This window comes from Phyllostomus hastatus, unplaced genomic scaffold (genome assembly GCF_019186645.2).
Source record: "Phyllostomus hastatus isolate PE091 unplaced genomic scaffold, TTU_PhHast_1.1 phas_contig_80, whole genome shotgun sequence".
Lineage (NCBI taxonomy): Eukaryota > Metazoa > Chordata > Mammalia > Chiroptera > Phyllostomidae > Phyllostomus > Phyllostomus hastatus.
The window spans coordinates 17,971,154-17,991,701 of NW_025333960.1; the positions used below are offsets into that span (position 1 = coordinate 17,971,154).

Sequence of the window (20,548 nt, forward strand, 5' to 3'; positions counted from 1 at the left end):
AGAAGAACAAAGTTGGAGGAATCATGGTACCTAATATCAAACTATACTACAAGGCCAGAGTAATCAAAACAGCATGGTACTGACATAAAAACAAATATATGGATCAACGAAACAGAAGAGCGAGCTTAGAAATAAACCCACAGCTTTATAGTCAATATTTGACAAGGAAGACATTCAATGGGGTAAAGGCAATCTAGTCAGTAAATAATTTTGGGAAAACTGGAGAGATACATGCAAAAAAATGAAACTAGACAATTTTCTTACTATATACGAGAATAAACTCAAAATGGATTACAGATTTAAACATGAGACTCAAAACCATAAAACTTCTAGAAAACAAAGGCAGTAAAATCTTGGACATTTCGTTTAGCAATATATTTTCTGATATACCTCCTCAATCAAGGGAAACACAAGAAAAAATAAAATGGGGCTACATCAAACTAAAAAGTTTTGCACAGCAACAACAACAAAAAACTATAAACAAAATGAAGACAACCTACTGAATGGGAGAACATATTCACCAATGATACATCTGATAAGGAGTTAATAACCAAAATTTATAAAGAACTCATACAACTCAACACCAAGAAACAAATACTCCAATTAAAAACCAATAAAAAATAAAGATGGTGACAAAAACAAAATGAGCAGAGGACCTAAATAGACAATTCTCCAAAGAGGACATACAGATGGCCACTAGACGTATGTAAACATGCTCAATGTCACTAAGAGTCTGAGAAATGCGAATTAAAACCACAAAGAGGTATCATCCCACACCTGTCAGAATGTCTTTCATTAATAAATCTACAAACAAGTGTTGACAAGGATGTGGAGTAAAGGGAACCCTTGTGCACTGCTGGTGAGGATGCAGGTTAGTGTACACACTATGCAAAACAGTATGAAGGGTCACCAAAAAATTAAAAATGAAACTGCCTTAGGACCCAGAGATTCCACTTCTGGGTACATATCCAAAGAAACCCAAAACACTAATTCAAAAGAATATATGAACCCGTGTGTTCACTGCAGCGTTATTTACAATGGCCAAGGTATACCAAGTGCCCATCAATAGATGATTGAATAAAGATCATATGGTACATATATATAATGGAATACTACTCAGCCATAAAAAAAGAATGAAATGTGCCCTGGACAAAATGGCTCAGTTTGTTGGAGCATTGTCCCATAAACTGAAAGGTAGTGGGTTCAATTCTTGGTCAAGGTACATGTCTAGTTTGCAGGTTCAGTCCTCAGTCAAGGCACATGCAAAAGACAACCAACTAAAGTTTCCCTTTCACGTCGATGATTTTCTCCTTTCTCTCCCACCCTTCTCCTCTTTCTACAGTCAATAAGCATGTCTTAAAGTGAGGACAAAAAATAATAATAAATCAAAAAAAAGAAATCCCACCATTTGCAACAACATGGATGAACCTAGAGGGTGTTATGCTAAGTGAAATAAGTCTGCCAGAAAAAAATAACATATGATTTCACTTACATGTGGATGGAGGCTAAAGAACAAAATAAATGGACAAACAAAATTGAAAAAGACCTGTAGAGAACAGACTGATAGTTGCCAGAGGGTAGAGAGTATAAGGGACTATGTGAAAAAGGTGAAGAGATTAAGAAGTATAAATCTGTAGTTATAAAATAGTCACAGGGATTTTAAGTACAGCATATGAATAGTCAATAATACTGTAGTAACTATGTATAGTGTCAGATGGGTACTGGGAATATCAGGGGGAACACTTTATTAAGTATATGATTAACCACTATGCTGTACATCTGAAACTAATACAAAATAATATTGAATGTAAATCATAATTAAAAAATAAAATTTTAAAATAGTTTAAAGAACAAAAAAATAAAATAAAAGCTGGACTAAAATACACACATTTGTCAGTTAAAATAATTTACTGTAGCTTTATGTTTTCATTTTACTTTACTTATTTCTACTGATGTTTTTGTTTATAAAATATAGTATATAATGGCATACTTAGTATTATGAAACAACACTGCAGAGCAAAAGGAGTAACAGATTAAGAAGACATATGGTCCAATTCTTGCTAACCTAACTCTACAAAAATACACACTCGTCTTTGTATTAATGTGCATTTATCCTTTGCCTCCCTTCAAATAAGAAATAGTCATGTTTCTCCACCTTTTTAGTTTTTTGCTATAGTGTTAAGGAAGGAAGCAAATGTAAACAAGAAAATTCTCCTGAAATTTCAGTAAGCTGTGAGAAATTAAGGAAACTTTTATACTTAAAAAGTTCCTATTCAGAATCTGGCAACATATTCCAAAATAAAATTAAGGCTGAATAAATATTTTTATTTAAAAAAATAGAAAACTAGAGCCCTGGCTGGTGTAGCTCAGTGGATCGAGCGCAGGCTACGAACCAAAGTGTCACAGATTTGATTCCCAGTCAGGGCACATGCCTGGGTTGCAGGCCATGACCCCCAGCAACTGCACATTGATGTTTCTCTCTTTCTCTCTCTCTCTCTCTCCCTCCCTCCCTTCCCTCTCTAAAAATAAATAAATAAAATCTTTAAAAAAAGAGAGTATAGTTAACCTTTTAATAAATAAATAAATAAATAAATAAATAAAATAGAAAACTGAAAGAACATAAAATTGGTAAGTAAAATTCAGAGGCAAGATTTCCAAATGTAGAAATGATAAATTACAAAAAAGTAAAAACCTTTAACTATTATAAAAAATAAAATCTTTCTAACACATGTAACCAAACTTGAAAGATTACACTAAAAACAACCCAACCTAAATGTATATAATATCGAAATCCAAACAGTGTTTTTAGAAAAGAATGTTTGTAAAATTTAAATACAAGCCACCTTTCATGAAGAAAATTCTTGTATCCAGGAGGGCTTTTCATATGTAATCTGTTCTTACTTGCAGATATTAAAATATAATAGTTCATTCATTTACAAAAGAAAAAGAATATAACTACTGAAATTTAATGTACATGTATATATATGCTTATTTTAATATACTTATTTTAGCCATTTACTTTTCATTCCCTTTTCTGCAAAATATTTTTAGATTATCCTATTAGGCACCCAAACTAACTAATAAAGTTTCTTTCCCATTTCACTCATTTTATGTACAAACTATTGATGAAATAAGCAAAGAGTAGACGGGGGTCGGGGAGGAAGGCTTGAATTATCTAAGTCAAGAGTTCATTATATATAGTCTGTCATTAACCTCAACAAAAATTACTTACATCTGCTTAAAAAGTTGTCAATATTTTTGTTTTTTCTTAAGGCAGGAAAATCCAAATCATATACCAAAGCATCCAATCCATCCTAAACAAATAAACAAACAAACAGTTAGTTTTTTGGATCACTCTATTAACACTTTCCTTTTTTACAAATAAAGAATCAAATACACCTTTTAATTTTTAATTGGCCTTTTGTCATAAATCTTGCATTCATTTAACACATTCTACAAGGTTACATGAGTACTGGGAGAAGAGAAAATTTGGTTTTATTTCACATACAGATTTTTCATATTCTAATTTTCCCAAACTGAGGAGCAGCAACACAACCACCAATTAGCTACAAATGACTTCAACTCATGCTCTTTTCTCTTCATCAAGGCACAAAATTTCACTTTTCACTCCACGTTACTACTGCATTTATCTTTATTTCCAGGACATGCATAAAAAATAAATGGCTTGTCTTTGTGATTACACATATTTATAAGGTAGATGCTAAATAGTAGTTCCTAAACTGTGAAGTTTAGTCTAAAATAAATTCTGCAGTTTGATACATTTTTATAATTAAAATATATTTAATTATAAAATACAATTTCAAAAGAGTTTCATAAGGGTTTTCATAAGAGTTTTCTTTCCTTGAGTCATTTTCTAGGCTAGCCATTAGTAAAGGACAAACACTGGCTTTTACTTTTACTTCTGAAGAAGTGCAGGGCAATGGGAAGGTGTAATAATCAGTGTTGAAGTAGGAGTGCATCTATTCAGGTTACATCCAGCCATGTAGCAGGAGCAGGAGAAAAACTCAGATAACCCACGTAATTTTCACTTTATCTATCTGGGAAAATCTAGTTTTGTACAGCAGAGCCCAAACATAAAAACAGAAGTAGCAAAAGGAAATGTACCTTCTGCAGACCCTGTATAGTCATGTTCATAAAAGGAAAAATTAAAGCCAGAGGATATACAGTTTATATTTTATGTTAAGCCATGGGTGTGAATCACCCAGTTGTTTTAGAATACTTAAAATATTCCCCTAGGAAACCAAAAAGCAGATTCAAGGTTTTAAAATATATCATTGCATGAATTGGAAACAGACCATGGGAAAGACCACTAATAATACCAATGTTGTTTACTGCTCAAAGAGAGAATTCAACAATCCATCCTAGGCTGGCTTTTTTAAATTCAGAGGTCTGTGCAGATTTTAGTGGAGAAAAAGCTCCTCCACTAAAACAAGTTCATCTATCCTTGAGATACATTTTTTAAAGCCTTATAAGCCATTTGAATATTTTTACAGAAAAGAGATGAGAACCTTTATATGAAAATTTGATTTTTAAAAACAAACTAATGTCTGGTCTGTTCTAAACTGAAAAACCAAACTAATAAATATCTGAATTCGCTGTTTTCTAGGAAAAGGTAAATTAAGTATGAATATATACTTAAATTTTTTACTAGATTTTAAGTTCTTTAAGGCAGAATTCACAGTTAACATCTCATTTTCTCCTATAGCACCTTGAAAAATGACCTGTACTAAGTTTCGTGCATCATGTCACTCCAAAAAATTAATACAGACTACAGAAGAGTGCAAGTACAGTAGTGCCCCCTTATTCATGGTTACAGTTACCCATGGTCAACCTTGGCCCAAATATAGTAAATAAAAAATTCCAAAAATAAACAATTCATATGTTTTAAATTGTGTGCCATTCTGAGTAGCATGATGACATGTTGCACTATCCCAACTCCAGCCTGCCTGGGACATGAATTATCTATCCCTTTGTCCAGGATATCCACTCCGCACTCATATATGCTGCACACCCCTTAGTCACTTGTAACCATCTTAGTTATCAAATCTTGTCACATTATCATGATGCCTGTGTTCAAGTAACTTTCATTTTACTTAATAATGCCCCCATAGTGCAAAAGTAGTGATGCTGACAATTCAGATATGCCAAAGAGAAGCCATTAAGTGTATGCATGTATGTAGAGAAAAGAATAGTATATATAGGGTTTGGTACTATCCACAGTTTCAGGCATCCACTGGGGGTCTTGGAATGTATTCCTTGTGGATAAGGGGGAGTACTATACTATTGGCTACATAAGAACAATTTTAGGCCAAATTCTGACACTTTAACTTTGTCTGAGAAATGCAAGTAGGTACAATGAGATAACCTTGATACACTATTATACTTTATAACAACTATTATTTTAAAGAGATCCCAATAACATCTATTTCCAAATACATTCCAGTTTTCAAAGGTTCAACACATCTAAATTTATATTAATTTAGATTATTTTCTAATATCAAATAAAACTTTTAACAGTGAAGGATATATTAAATTTTATGCACATGCTTTCTTTGGTAAATATATTGAAAACAACGGCTTCTTCTCTTACTCCAAATTAAGATTTTAGAAAAATTACCAAATGTTGGACAGAAAAGAACCTCAAAATTTACCTTGTTTAATCCTCTCATTTTATACCCAAGGCAAATAACAATCAGAAATATTAACTGACTTGCCCAATGCCACACAGCTAGCTAGTAAGCTATGCAAGAATCAAAATACTCTTAGTCTAGTAGTTATAGATATAACATGACCATGATGAAAACATAATTTTAAAAATCCTCATCTTAAATATGAAACTAGGTATAGAAAATAAACATGTATATTTAGACCCAAGATATATTATTCAAAAATTATTGGAAAATCACCATTCTTCTAATTATAATCAGAAAGTACACTGACTGAGACTTAAAATCCTATGTTTTCTCTAATAGACCACTGGCTCAAAATCCCATGTTTTCTCTAGTATACCACTACTCCTTCTGCACAACCTTCCCTAAGCTATCTAGTAAAACTGACAGTTCTCCTTGTAACTGAATGATTTTTTACTTCAATCCTTACAGCTAGATTTCAAATGCCTTCAGTAAGCTAAACCCCAAAACTGAGCACTACATTTTAATCAAAGCATAGTGGACACTGTTGGCTCTCCTACCCCAACTATTATTTCTACCTTCCTAATTTAACACTGATTTTGCTTGGGCTACCCACCTTCCTCCAAGAGACTATGAGCCTCCAAGGAAAAAAGACTATTCCTAACTCCAGGAGGCTGGTTATGATTAATCCAAGGCAAAAAAAGAGGTTCATTACTTTTGCCAGTGTTCATCCTAAATACAGGAACAAGGTAACAATCAGGTACACAAGACACAAGGGAAAACCTACAGAAAGATTTTCTGGGAAAAACTTCTTCTCTCTTGAAAAGATACATGTAAGACCTAGTCATGAGAAACTGTCGTATCTGTATGTGACACCTTAAACAATAGCAGCTATCTTGCAGCCTCAGGGGAAGTTAGCAGGAAGACAAAGCTAAACACAATGAGGACAACAGAGCCAAAGAATGGAAGGAACCTGAGTCCTTGATGTTTGTTAAACCACTCAATTAACCTACTGTGTCTGGAGCCACTTTACCCAAGCTTTCTTAATACATTTTCCTTACTGATTAGCTCAGTTTGCATTGAATTTTCTATTTCTTGTGACTAAAAGTAGCCAAACTGAAATACATAGTAAGAACTCAATAAATGCCACTGAGCTGAACAGCATTAACCAATGCTATAGGACTTACTGCAGTGAAAGGGCAAGAGAATTGCCTGTTCAATAGTGCGGCCAGGGGCAAGATGGGAATGAAAAAAAAAAAGCGTTACTTTGGTAAATATTGTTTGCATAACAGGACAGCACTACAGAGAAGAATGATTTTATAGTCATGCTTAATAATAAAATGAATTCCATGGATTCAAATAATTCAAACATAAAAAATAAAGCAAAAGCATTTTAAAGAAAAATAAGGGTATTTGTATGTTCCTGTTGGAAGAATAGGCCCAATCTTTCTGAGGCTCAGTTTTCTCTTTTGTAAAAAGGAAGTAACTACCTACAGTTCAAAATAGATTTATGAGAATTAAATAAGTGAAGTATGTGAAGTATTCGGTCCTTAATAGTCCCACTTCCTTCTCTTTCCTTTATTTCTTCAGCAACTGCTATAAGTTTAGTCTCATATTGATAGAAATGACATAAAAATAGACTTTTAGTGATATGGCATAAAAACTCAAATCTTAGATCATGATGTTAAGCCCTTCCCCATTGTAGTAATCCCATCTATGATTTTTTTTTAACATGGAACATCTGACTTTTACTTGACCAAAGAATTTAACCACGCATTTGTTCATGGAAACTAGCTGCCTCATTAATGGCCACGAGGTATTTGGGCCTACAGTAGTATGAGATGGTATATGGCTTTTCAGTATCATCCATAGGCAAAAATCATATGCCTTTTATGAGAGAAATAGAATAGACAAGAAGATATTCTTCTAGCATAATCTAAAACATAAAACAACAGTAGCTAAGGGAGGTCAAAAAAGTACAATATAGTGACACTAAGAAAGAAAGGTATACTATGTATTAAAAAATCATTTTTAAGTAAAATTTCAAAATGGTAACTATTCTAAATGTGGACATGTTTTTTGAGAAACTACCAAAAAGTCTATTGCAATTACAGCAGTAAAACCAAAGCTTCCAAAACACCAAACTACTTCTTGATACTACTTCTTGATAGTGACCCTTGGTACTAAAAGACTTCTGTCAAACTTGATGACAGAGAATGTACCATTTAAAAAAATGTTTTTGGTACATATAAATCTCTTTGCTGGGTAAAGAGATTAAGAAATTTCTCAATATTAAGCACTAATATGAAAATGAAAACAGAATTTCCTCAGAGAACTTGAACTTCTGATGTTAAACACAGTTAAAATCTATTTAACCAGTGTGACATTACTACATACATGTCAATACTTCCTAAGACTCATTTTCTCTACATGCATCTAACTCTACAATGGCACTTCCCAATCAGTCTTCAACTAAGTTATATAAGTCTATACACTTAGTATATGCTCATTATATTAAGCCTATATTTAGTTGGAGACTGGGAAGTGCCATTGTATGTTTTACTAAATATTTAGAAAACTTAATTTTTTTGCACTATAATTGTCCTAGAGAACATTGGCATGTATGTAGTAACGTCAAATACGCCATGCTCACCCTACCCCACTGCCTTTGCACCTGCTCTTTTCTCCAGCTGGAATGTGAACATTACTTATATTCAGAGTGCCTCAATGTCACTTACTGTGTGCTGCCTTCCCAAACACACTGAGAAAATATTAATAATGGCCTCCTACATGTTTCCTATCATAGGAATTACAATATTTAATTGTAATACTGTATCTATTTATGTCTGCTTCCCCTCTGTAGTAAAACAATGTAGTGTAGTACTAGTACTAGTACTAGTACTAGTAGTAATAGCGCAGCAGCAGCAGCAGCAGCAGCAGCAGCAGCAGCAGCAGTAAAAAATACTTCCTGTCTTTGGGAGTTCTTTGGTTATTAAGTAAAAAAAAGTAAATACAGGATCCTCCGTGTAATAAGTAGGTACTACATGAAAAGAAAGAGGACTATTTAATCAACTAAGGTTTTGTAAAGGAGTTGAAATTTGAACTGATCCTTAAAGAAGAGGTTTTAGAAAGAATAAGATGGAGGTGGGGCAAGACAATCTACAGTCAAGAAATTCACTTCAGATTTAACAATATGGTAGGTTGAAAGTAAAAGGATGAGAAATGATATACAATACAAACAGAAATCAAAGAAAGTTGGGTTGGGTATATTATAAAATAATGTAGACTTCAGAGCAAAGAAAATGACTAAGGACAGAGAGAGAAATTACATAATGATAATAGTCAATCACCTAGAAAGCATAGCAATCTTAAAATACATTTCTTCTAAACAAAATATTCAGGAATGGATAGAAATAGAGAAAGACATTAATCCACAAATGTATTTGGCAACCTTGACACTCCTCTCTTAAAAACCAATAGAAATGCAGAGAAAAATGAGCAAGAACTCAACAACAGAATCAAACTGACATTTATAGAACATTCCACCTACAACAGCAAAATGCATTCTTTGTAAGTGCTCATGAAATACAAGATAGACCAAAAGGTAATCAAACTAAAATAAATAACAGAAAGTAGAGAAATGTTCAAGCACTTGGAAACTAAATATTTCTAAATAATCCATGGTCAAAGAGAAAGTCTCAAGAGAAATAAAAATACACATTGAAATAAGCAAAAAGGAAAACATAACATCAAAATTTGTGCCATATAGTTAAAGTAGTGCTGAATGGGAAATGTATTAAATACTCATATTAGGCCCTGGCTGGCGTAGCTCAGTGGATTGAGCGCGGGCTACGAACCAAAGTGACGCAGGTTTGATTCCCAGTCAGGGCATATGCCTGGGTTGCAGGCCATGACCCCCAGCAACCGCACTTTCTCTCTCTCTCTCTCTCTCTCTCTCTCTCTCTCCCTCCCTCCCTCCCCTCTCTGAAAATAAATAAAAATCTAAAAAAAAATAAATAAAAAAATAAAAATTTCTGTAATGTTAAAAAAATTAAAATTAATATTCATATTAGAAAAGAGTAATGATTTTGAATCAATAATCTAAGTTCCTTTCTCAAAAAACTACAAGAGTAAAATAAAACAAGAGCAAACATAAGAAAGCAAGCAATAAAGAAAAACAAAAATCAATAAAACTGAACACAGAAAGCAACACCAAAACTTCAATGAAACAAAAAGCTGGTTCTTTGACAAGATCAAACTTACAACCCAATAGCATGACTGACAAAGAAAAAGAGAAAACACAGATTACCAATATTAAAAATAAAATAGGCACTATCATTCAGGTCTTGCAGCTATACAAAGGGTAATATGGTAACATTATTAAAAACTCCACATATAAACTTGATAACTTCAATGAGACAGACAATTCCTTAAAAAGCACAAATTGCCCGGGCTAGGTGGCTCAGTTGGTTGGAGCATCGATCCGTACACCAACCGAACACCTGGTTCGATTACTAGTCCAGGCACATACCTAGGATGTGGGCTCAATCCCCAATCAAGGATATGAGGTGACCTATCAATGTTTCTCTCTCACATCAACATTTCTTTCTCTCTCTCTCAAATCAATAAAAATATCTTTGGATGAAGATTAAAAATAATATGTAAATAAATGTGAATGGTCTTAGCACACTGATTAAAAGATAGAAATAAAAATAAATCCCCTGGCTGGTGTGTCTCAGTGGACTGAGTGCCAGCCTGTGAAACAAAGGGTGGCTGGTTTGATTCCCTGAGTTGTGGACCAGGTCCCCAGCTGAGGGAGTGCAAGAGGCAACCACACATCTATGTTTCTCTGTCTCTCTTTCTCCCTCCCTTCCCCTCTCTCTAAAAATAAATAGAATCTTTTAAAAAAATCCATTACATGTTAATATAAACATTTTTATGAAAACAATTTTTAAGCCCTGTCTGGCATAGCTCAGTGGATTGAGCGCAGGCTGCGAACCAAAGTGTCTCAGGTTCGATTCCCAGTCAGGGCACATGCCTGAGTTGCAGGCCATGACCCCCAGCAACCGCACATTGATGTTTCGCTCTCTCTCTCTCTCTCTCCCTTCCCTCTCTAAAAATAAAATAAATAAAATCTTTAAAAAACCCACAATTTTTAATTTGTAAGAATGGCATTATTTTACACTTTCACAAGTCTCCATTGTCTCACCTAATAAAAGATAGCTGGACTCTCAAAGCTACTTCTGTATTCAATCTCTTGGAATACAGTAAGGAAATGTAAGTAAGTACCTCTTACGGAGGTAAGAAAATGTGACTTCATATAGATACATAGATGGAAAAAGGAAGAGTATATTAATAGCATTTTTCAATAACTGTGGAAATTGTTTGCTACTTCACCAAACTTGACAAAAGTGTTTCTGAAGGGTCACCTGAAACATGGAACCTGAAACTGTATCAATGAACTTTTTGCACTCACTTTGCAACATTAAAATTTATTGATCTATCTTGCACTTTGAATGGATTTTTCTCATGGATGATTTTATAACATCATGCATCGGTCAGTGAGAAAATATGGCTCACTGAATTATGAACTCCTCCAAATGCTGACACATTTCACATACCATATTGGAAATTCACATTTAATGTCACTATCAACCTCTTGAGAAAGTCTTCAGGAATTGGGGAGCTGTCAAGTTCAGGTAGCACATACAAGTTTTCCAAAATTCTAACTCTTACTTGAAAGTTGTAGTTTTATCACCTGTCACAAGTATTATCAGTTATTTCCAATACTTATACTTCAAAATACAGTCAGCACAAGTCCTTTCCATGTGATGTGTATATACACATAAGTAAAATCATACACAGACATATCCTTCATATTCAAAGGCCATATTACTGACAGTAACAAATGCCCGGTTCTGTCAGGGAACCATTAATCCCTGTACTAAATAAGTATTTTCTTTTCCCTTTTTAAAAAGGCTTATTGAGGTATAATTTACATTAAGTAAAATTCATCCTTTTTAGGTTTACAGTTCTATTAATTTTGACAAACGTACAGTTGTGTAACAACTACCACTACCAACCACCACAATCAAGATACAGAAAACTTCCTAAATGTTTCCTCAAACCTCTTTGTAATCAATTCCCTATTCCATTACCAGCCCCTGATAAATGTTCAATTTTAAGACAGTAATACATTCACCAAATACAGGGATACTAATTTTTTTTAACATTTCCCAAAGTCATCCCGTATCTTGCTTCATACCAATTCAGTAAAATGTTACTATTTCCTACTGTTAAATTATGTACATGATGTCATTAACCATCACCACTGTAATTGTTCATTTTATTCTACTTCAGATCTCCATGCTTCATAGCTTAGATTGCCTACCAACACTCACTTTCCTGATGTGTCAGGTCCAACAAAGATATGTTTTAGCAGGCAGCCATTTGAACCTTGCAATCAATATACTACAGGTTCGGTCAAAGAACTGGTTCCCACTTTTCATTCAGTTAAGTTTCAGACCACTGCTCCAACCCAGCCAATAAACACTAAGATCTTTTCCCTACTATTTTCTAACTCATCTTCCTACACTCCATTCTTTATCAATCCTCATATTTTTCAGTCAATTTAAATATTTTTCAGTTAATGCATTCCACATACAAAGCACTCTCCTAAGTGCTAAGGAAACACCTCTCTGTGGCATGTTATCTACAACTTTGGTGCTCTTTCTACTGTACTACCCATCAAAGATCAGAAAGCCTGTCACTTATTGGCTATATGTTATTGGGCAATTCATTTACCTTTTCTACGGTTTAATTTCATTTACAAAGTGAGATGAATATTTGCCTCACCCAGCCCACATTATTGTTGTAAAGATTAAACAAAATAATGAATGCGCCAAGCCTCATAAAAAGGGTATTACTGATTATTGGCACCTCATCTAAAATTCGGAGGTAGCAAGAAGGGAAAATGTCTTTATACAGACTGCTTATAGTTTTAAAATGTTATCTCCCAAGAATACATATAGCTTAGATTTAAATAAACTACCAATTTTATCATCTCTCTCTCTCTCTCTCTCTTTTTAATCCTTGCCAGAGGATATGTTCATTGGTTTTTAGAGAGAGAGGAAGGTTGGAGGCAGAGGGAGAGGGAGAGACAGACAGACAGACATCAATGTGAGAGAGAAACATTGATCAGTTGCCTTTCATATGTACCCCAACTGGGGATCAAACCTGCAATCAAGGTATGTACCCTGAGCAGGAATCAAACCTGTGACCTTTTGGTATACATAACAACATTCCAATCGACTGAGCCACCCAGCCAGGGCAATTTTACCATATCTCTTAACATTATGTCAGTCATTCTTGGCTTTTGTCACAAAAACAAGACATTTTCTAGTAATTCAGCACCCATATTATTTATTGAAAACTTTAAATATTACAGGCACTGTTCCAGGAAATAACGATGCATCAGTGAACTAGATGATCACATACCTGCTCTTATGGAGTTTATGTGAGGTCTGTACAGAAGGCATGCAGCCATGTAATATAAAAAACAGAACTATCTACTGAAAAAGATACAAGAAACATTGTACATAGGACAATGACACCTCAGTCCCCTTCAAACTAGGCACCTCGGGACCTCACAAGTTTTCCCAATTGCCATCAGCTGCCCTGTCGCATTTTCCTGAGTCTCACTGACAGTCTGAAATCTCTTCCCTTTCAATGGTGATTTTAGTTTTGGGAAAAGCCAGAAGTCACAGGGCACCAGATCTGGGCTATAGGGGTTGAGTGACCTGGGTGATTTGATGTTTCACCAAAAAACTCTGCATGAGATATGACACATGAGTGGGCATGTTGATGTGATGAGGCTGCCAATCACCAGCTGCCCATAGCTGTGGCCTTCAGAATCATCTGAACAATTTCCACAGAGGAATGTTCAAGCTTAATGAAAAATATGATGCAGATTTGTTGCTTTACTCACTCATTTTGAAGGCAAAAACCATACATTACAAATGCTCACTCAAGAGCGTCTACTGCCCCCAATGACTAGTACAGTGAAGCTGTCATTGTACACACATGCGCATTCCAGTCCACTCTCCTTGGCTGACAGGTTATATCTATGTCACACAAACCACTCTTGGTACATTAGCAGTGGTTGGACTTTTTCCAGACAGATCTCATTATCTTGAGCATCAATGGCTCAAATTATAATAGCTCAGAAATCCAAGAGCTATTTAAATAATCAAGATGTGTTTCCATTTAGGAAAAAATATTAAATCTCATAGAAACATTCTATTTCCATGTATCTTATGTTTGTCAAAAAAATCTTTTTTAATATAGTAAACTATTCTTTTATAGCCTGTTCACATTTAAACAACTTTGTCAAAAGTTTCTATGAAAATAGGTTCTTTCCTTCTGACATGCAAAGATACAAAGTACTGAGGAGTTACAATGATAACTGAGGGTAACACTTTTTTGGACTTTATCAAATTTGACTGCCCTCCCCCACCAGTCAGACTGACCAAACAAAATAAAACAAATCTTTCTATAAAGTATTCAGGGACAATAAATGTTCTTTACTGTTTAAGCTAATTTCGGTCAGGTGTTCAGTCCTTTACAATCAAGATTTGTAATTAATACAAGTAAAAAGGACTAGAAATCTCTAGAAGCCCTTGGCCTTCAATTCACTGAACTCAGTGGCTACTCTGCAACTACTGTAAGAAAAAAGGAAGAGGCAGGGACTGAGCCTGAATGCTACAACTGCAGGATAAGCCATTGATTTTATTTATATTATGATTACAGTTCATTTAATTATAATAAATAAATACTGTAAAAATATCTGAGAAAAGCTATATGACATTGCTAACTTCTTCCTCCTTTCTACTTAAAAAGATGGTAGAAGCTATGTATGTGGGACCGGGTTGAGTCAGGTAATGCCAAAAGGCCAGTTAGCAACCTGGAATGTCAGGATAAGTCCCTATAGGCAAAGGGAGGAAGGGAGGAAGGGAGGGAGGAAGGAAAAGGAAGGAAGGAAGGAAGGGAGGGAGGGAGGGGGGAGGGAGGGAGGGAAGGAGGAAAGCTTTGAGCCAAGCCAGATGAGCACTGGGCACGAAACTAAAGGAACCAAGGGATAGCCATTTACCATTAGCTTACACTACTGTTTCTGTGAGGTTTCGTAGACACATGCTTTACCTTTTCGCACAACCACAAGAAGGATCACAACTAACCTCAAAACAAAAAACACCCAGAACTGCCAGAAAATCAAACTGTATGAAAGTCTTGACAACCAAGGATTTAAAGAAACCATGTTAATGCAGACAGATAGAAGGGGCAGAGAGGATGTGGTGTGGTACCAGAGAGGTGGCAGCAGCAGTGGCCGAAGGATTGGGTGGTTCCACATTCACATGTGGTGGATAAAAATTGGGACGGATACTTTGGGAGCAAGAATTCCCAGCCCTAGGCCAGACCACGCAGCCTAGGGTTCCAGCACCAGGAGAATAAAGCCTCATAACTTCCGCCTGTAAAAACCAGTGGGGATTGGGGTGGCAGAAGAGACTGATGGTCTCTCAAGGACAGTCCGTTTAAAGGGCTCACACAGCCCTAGGATGCACACAAACCCAACCACTCTGAACCACCACCAGGAGAACAGCTAGGAAGGGCACCAAACTAAGCAAATAACTAGAACATGAACAAAATCATGACAGGAGATCATTTGGAGGATTATCAGCTGGGAAGGGGAAGAATAAAAAAAGGTTAAGGGGAGTTCCAGCCAAGATGGAGGTATAGGTAGACACACTGTGCCTCCTCACACAACCAAAAGGAGGACAACAACAATTTAAAAACAAAAAACAACCAGAACTGACAGAAAATCTAACTGTATGAAAGTCTGACAACTAAGGGGTTAAAGAAGAAACATTCATCCAGACCGGTAGGAAGAGCGGAGATGAGCAACCGGACCTGGACAGGCAAGGTGGTGGCTGGCTGAGAGGGCGATCCCACATTCACGTGCAGATAAACCTGGAGGAATAACTGGAGAGCGAGACAGACCATGCCACCCAGGGTTCCTGCACCAGGAAATAAAGCCTCAAACCTCTGACTGAAAACAAGATGGGGGTTGAGGTGACAGTGGGAGAAACTCCCAGCCTCACAGGAGAGTTTGTTGGAGAGACCCACAGGGTCCCAGAATGTACACAAACCCACCCACCTGGGAAATCAGCACCACAATTTGATTGTGGGTAGTGGGGGAAGGGACTGAAAACCGGCAGAGTCGAGTAAGCGCCATGCCACTGTTTCCTCTCAGACCCTGTCCCCACATACAGCATCACAATGCAGCAACGTGGGTTGCCCCACCCTGGCAAGTATCTAAGGCTCCACTCCTTACTACATAACAGGCATACTGAGACCAAAAAAAAAAAAAAATGGCCCAAATGAAAGAACAGGTCAACCATCCAGAAAAAAAACAACTAAGTAACAAAGAGCTAGCCAACCTATCAGATGCACAGTTCAAAACACTGGTAATCAGGATGCTCACAGAATTGATTGAATATAGTTGCAAATTAGATGAAAAAATGAAGGCTACAATAAGTGAAATAAAGGAAAATGTACAGGGAACCAACAGTGAAGGGAAGGAAACTGGGGCTCAAATCAACAGTGTGGACCAGAAGGAAGAAAGAAATATTCAACTAGAACAGAATGAAGAAACAAGAATTCAAAAAAAAAATGAGTAGAGGTTTAGGAACCTCCAGGACATCTTTAAACGTTCCAACATCCGAATCATAGGGGTAGCAGAAAGAGAAGAGGAAGGGCAAGAAATTGAAAACTTATTTGAAAAAATAGTTAAGGAGAACTTCCCCAATCTGGCAAAGAAATACACTTCCAGGAAGTCCAGGAAGCTCAGAGAGCCCCAAAGAAGTTGGACCCAAGGAGGAACACACCAAAACATATCATAATTACATTAGCCAAGATTAAAAATAAGGAGAGAATCTTAAAAGCAAGACAAAAGAAGACAGTTACCTACAAAGGATTTCCCATAACACTGTCAGCTGATTTCTCAAAAGAGACCTAACAGGCAAGAAGGGACTGGAAAGAAGTATTCCAAGTCATGAAAGACAAGGACCTACGTCCAACATTACTCTATCCAGCAAAGCTTTCATTTAGAATGGAACAGCAGATAAAGTGCTTCCCAGACAAGGTAAAATTAAAAGAGTTCCCTGGCTGGCGTAGCTCAGTGGATTGAGCGTGGGCTGGGAACCAAAGTGTCCCAGGTTCGATTCCCAGCTAGGGTACATTCCTGGGTTGCAGGCCATAACCCCCAGCAACCGCACATTGATGTTTCTCTCTCTCTCTCTCTCTCTCTCTCCCTCCCTCCCTCCCTCCCTCTCTCTCTCTCTCTTTCTCCCTCCCTCCCTCCCCCTCCTTCCCTAAAAAATAAATAAATAAAATCTTTAAAAAAAAAATTAAAAGAGTTCATCATCACCAAGGCCTTATTATATGAAATATTAAAGGGAGTTCTCTAGGAAAAAGAAGACCAAAACTGTAAAAAGTAAAATGACAATAAACTCACAACTATCAACAACTGAACCTAAAGCAAAAACAAAAACAAAATCAAACTAGTCAAACAACTAGAACAGGAACAGAATCACAAAAATGGAGATCACATGGAGGGTTATCAGCAGGGGAGTAGGAGGGGGAGAGAGGAAGAAAAGGTACAGAGAATAAGTAGCATAAATGGTAGGTGGAAAATAGGGGGAGGGCAAGAATAGTACAGGAAATGGGGAAGCCAAAGACTTATATGCATGACTCATGGACATGAAGGGGGGGGGGACGGGGCGCAGGTCAGAGGCATTGCTGGAGGGAAGGGGGGTGCTGGGCGAAGAGGGGACCAAGGGGCAAAAATTGGGACAACTGGGATAGCATAATCAATAAAATTTCCATTTCACTCTTCTCACAAGTTTCTAGGTATTGTATTATTTCTAACTGCAATGGAACCTTCAAGTCTATAACACAACAGCAAAGTAAGAAAATGAGTAACTACTGACACCTGAATGAAATTATGGTATTTGCATATAAATTATTTCATTTAATCCTAATAACTAAAACCTATGAAGTAAAATTTTCATGATTCTCATTTTGCAAATTAAATATATTCAGGCTCAAAGACATTACATAACTTGTCCAAGATCACAAAACTAAATAAAAAGGTAGTTTACAGAGTGGGGAGTTGGGTGACAACCCACTTAGCACAAAAGTCCTTTTCCCAGGACAAATTATAAAGATATATATAATGATGACAAGGTCAATAATGATTGATAGCTAACATATATTAAATGCTGGCAACTATTCAAAGCATGTTCCCTGCATTATTACATTTAATATTTCTAACAACCCTATAAAAATACATGATTAATCTTTGAGGATGATGTGTTTGAGTCCTAAAACACTGCCTCAAGTCAGGAGGCCAGTAAGTGGCAGATCTGGGTGGAATTAAAAATTATGTAGTCAGACTCCAGAACCCATGCTCTTAACCACTATGCTATACTATCTCCATGACTAGAAATTACTAGAAATAAAAGGAGAAATACAATTAGGATGAGATAAGTAAACACTTTAAGAGTAAATGATAATCATAAAAACATTTTCTTTGTCCTACTTTTAAGAAAGTAAAATTTAAGCAATCTATGAAAGAACAAATAGAAGATGTATACCTAAAAGACAACTTTTTGATAAGGCTGGAAATTTAAGAAGATGGTTTCAATTAGTGAATTTTGTATTATGTTCCTAAAATAAATCAAGTTTCACAGACTAGATATTATCTGTTCAAGGCATACAATTTTTCGATTACAATTTACAGAGTCAATTATAGCAGTGGTCCCCAACCTTTTTGGCACCAGGTAACAGTTTGTAGAAGACAACTGTTCCACAGAACCTAGCGGGAGCGTGGAGATGCAAAAATGTTCCTATTAGTCAAAGATTGAAAAAACTGAACATTGGCAAGAATGACAAAAATTGACTGAAACACACCAAATACATATATATATATTTTTAATGGTTTCCATAATGATGTTAAAAAGTAAAAAAAAGAGAAATAAATAAAAACTGGGTATATGTTGTTTGCTAACACTTGTGGACTGGATCAATAGGTTCTTTATCATACTAGCTTTTCAGGCAACAGGAAACCACAGATAGGAGACGATAGAGTGCAAGGTCAATAAGGGCCGGGATATACTCCTATATTCCCCTGGTTCCCTCACTTAAAACATGCTTCTCTCCACTTAAAATCACATCCCTTGTCAAACAGCCCTCTCCATGGAGCTACCCTCCCCAATTGCTCTCTTTCCTTGTCCCTTCAGGTCTAGAGGTGATAACAGCTCTCATCTCCATTGTTACTAGTTCCAGGGTACTGCACTATGCCTAAATTCTTTAAATATTGTATATATCTTTGAAAATAATGCCTTTCTTAAACTTCCCTCAAACTGTAGCATGTTTATCACACTAAGGCTCCAAAATAAATATCTTACTCTGAAAAGTGGCAATTAAAGAGAAAGATTACAGCATTAATCCTATTATTTTACGAACTCTATTTCATGGTAAACAAACAGTCCTATAGATCAGCGGTCCCCAATCTTTTTGGCACCAGGGACAGGTTTGGTGGAAGACAGCGGGTACAGGAGACAGAGTTCAGGTGAGCTTCGCAGAGTTCAGGTGAGCTTCGCTAGCTTGCCCAGTGTGGGGGGAGAGCAGAGCGACAGGAGGCAGAGCCTGGGAGAGCTTCGCTGGGGGTCCGTTCCTAACAGATTGGGGACCCCTGCTATGGATAATAAGTGAAAGTTACTAAATTCTTCAGTTCTCTAAAGAAGTTTAAAAGACCCAACAAATAAAAACAACATGTAGAATTTGGATCCAAATTCTAATAGAGCAACTGTAAAAAAGTATTTTAAACTAGAAAAATTTGAGTATAAACTGGGAATTAATGGTACTAATGAGCTTTTAATTTTGTTAGACACAATAATGGGCATTGTAATAATATAAGAAAATGGATTTTTTTAAAAGATGTTTACTGAAATAGGTAAGGATAAAATCATTGGGATTTACTTTTAAGTATTTTGGCAAGAAAAACAGTGACTGATGAAGCAAGTATGACAAAATTTTGAAAACTGCAGAATCTGGGTAATGGGGATTCACCTATTTCCCCTACTCTTCAGTGCATGTGCAAAATTTTTCATTTATTAAATTACCACACAAAATTAAAATCTATGTTCTTTACACTATCACCAGAGTTGTCAAACTTGAGTATGTCTAAGAATCCACACCTTGTGCAGAATCCTAGGACTCATCCTCCAAAATTTCAATTTTGTTGACCTAGGTATGGGCCCAGATTACATTTTTAGGAAATCCTCAAGTGAATCTGATACAGACAATCTACACTCATACCTGAAATATACTTACACACTACTTTATCACAAGTCTTTAAATATATCTCAAAACTTAAAGAAACGGCATGATCATATCTCTTATCTTCCCTTCAAACATGACCCCACTCACATTTGTTCATAATTTATTCTTCACCTGAGACTATAAATTCCATGAAAGCAGAGCCCATGTTTGCTTTTCCTCACCATGGTGTCCCCGGTGCCTATCAGAGCACCTAGCACACAGCAAATACCAAATGAACTTTTGTTGAACGAATAAATGAATGAATACCAGCAAAGAGAAAAAAAGAGAGTTAACTGCAGTCCAGTATTTCAAAATTAGTTTCAGGGAACAATCTCATATAACACTTCAATTTATGGCCAAAGGTCAATATAGGAAGTATGGAATAAAAGACTATAAATAAAGTATGGAAATAACAACAAAATAATAAAAACAAATAAACAGAGGAATAAAGAGGGAGC

General features: G+C 35.9%; 1 protein-coding gene across 2 annotated transcripts in view; it reads right to left on the reverse strand.

Moving 5' to 3' along the window:
* ROCK1 (Rho associated coiled-coil containing protein kinase 1) overlaps window positions 1-20,548 on the reverse strand; it is a 153,772-nt gene that overhangs the window by 125,389 nt on the left and 7,835 nt on the right. For both annotated transcript variants that reach the window (XM_045849708.1, XM_045849707.1), the window contains exon 2: window positions 3,233-3,314. In XM_045849708.1, the coding sequence (XP_045705664.1) occupies window positions 3,233-3,314 (82 nt within the window). The remainder of the gene's footprint in view (window positions 1-3,232; window positions 3,315-20,548) is intronic.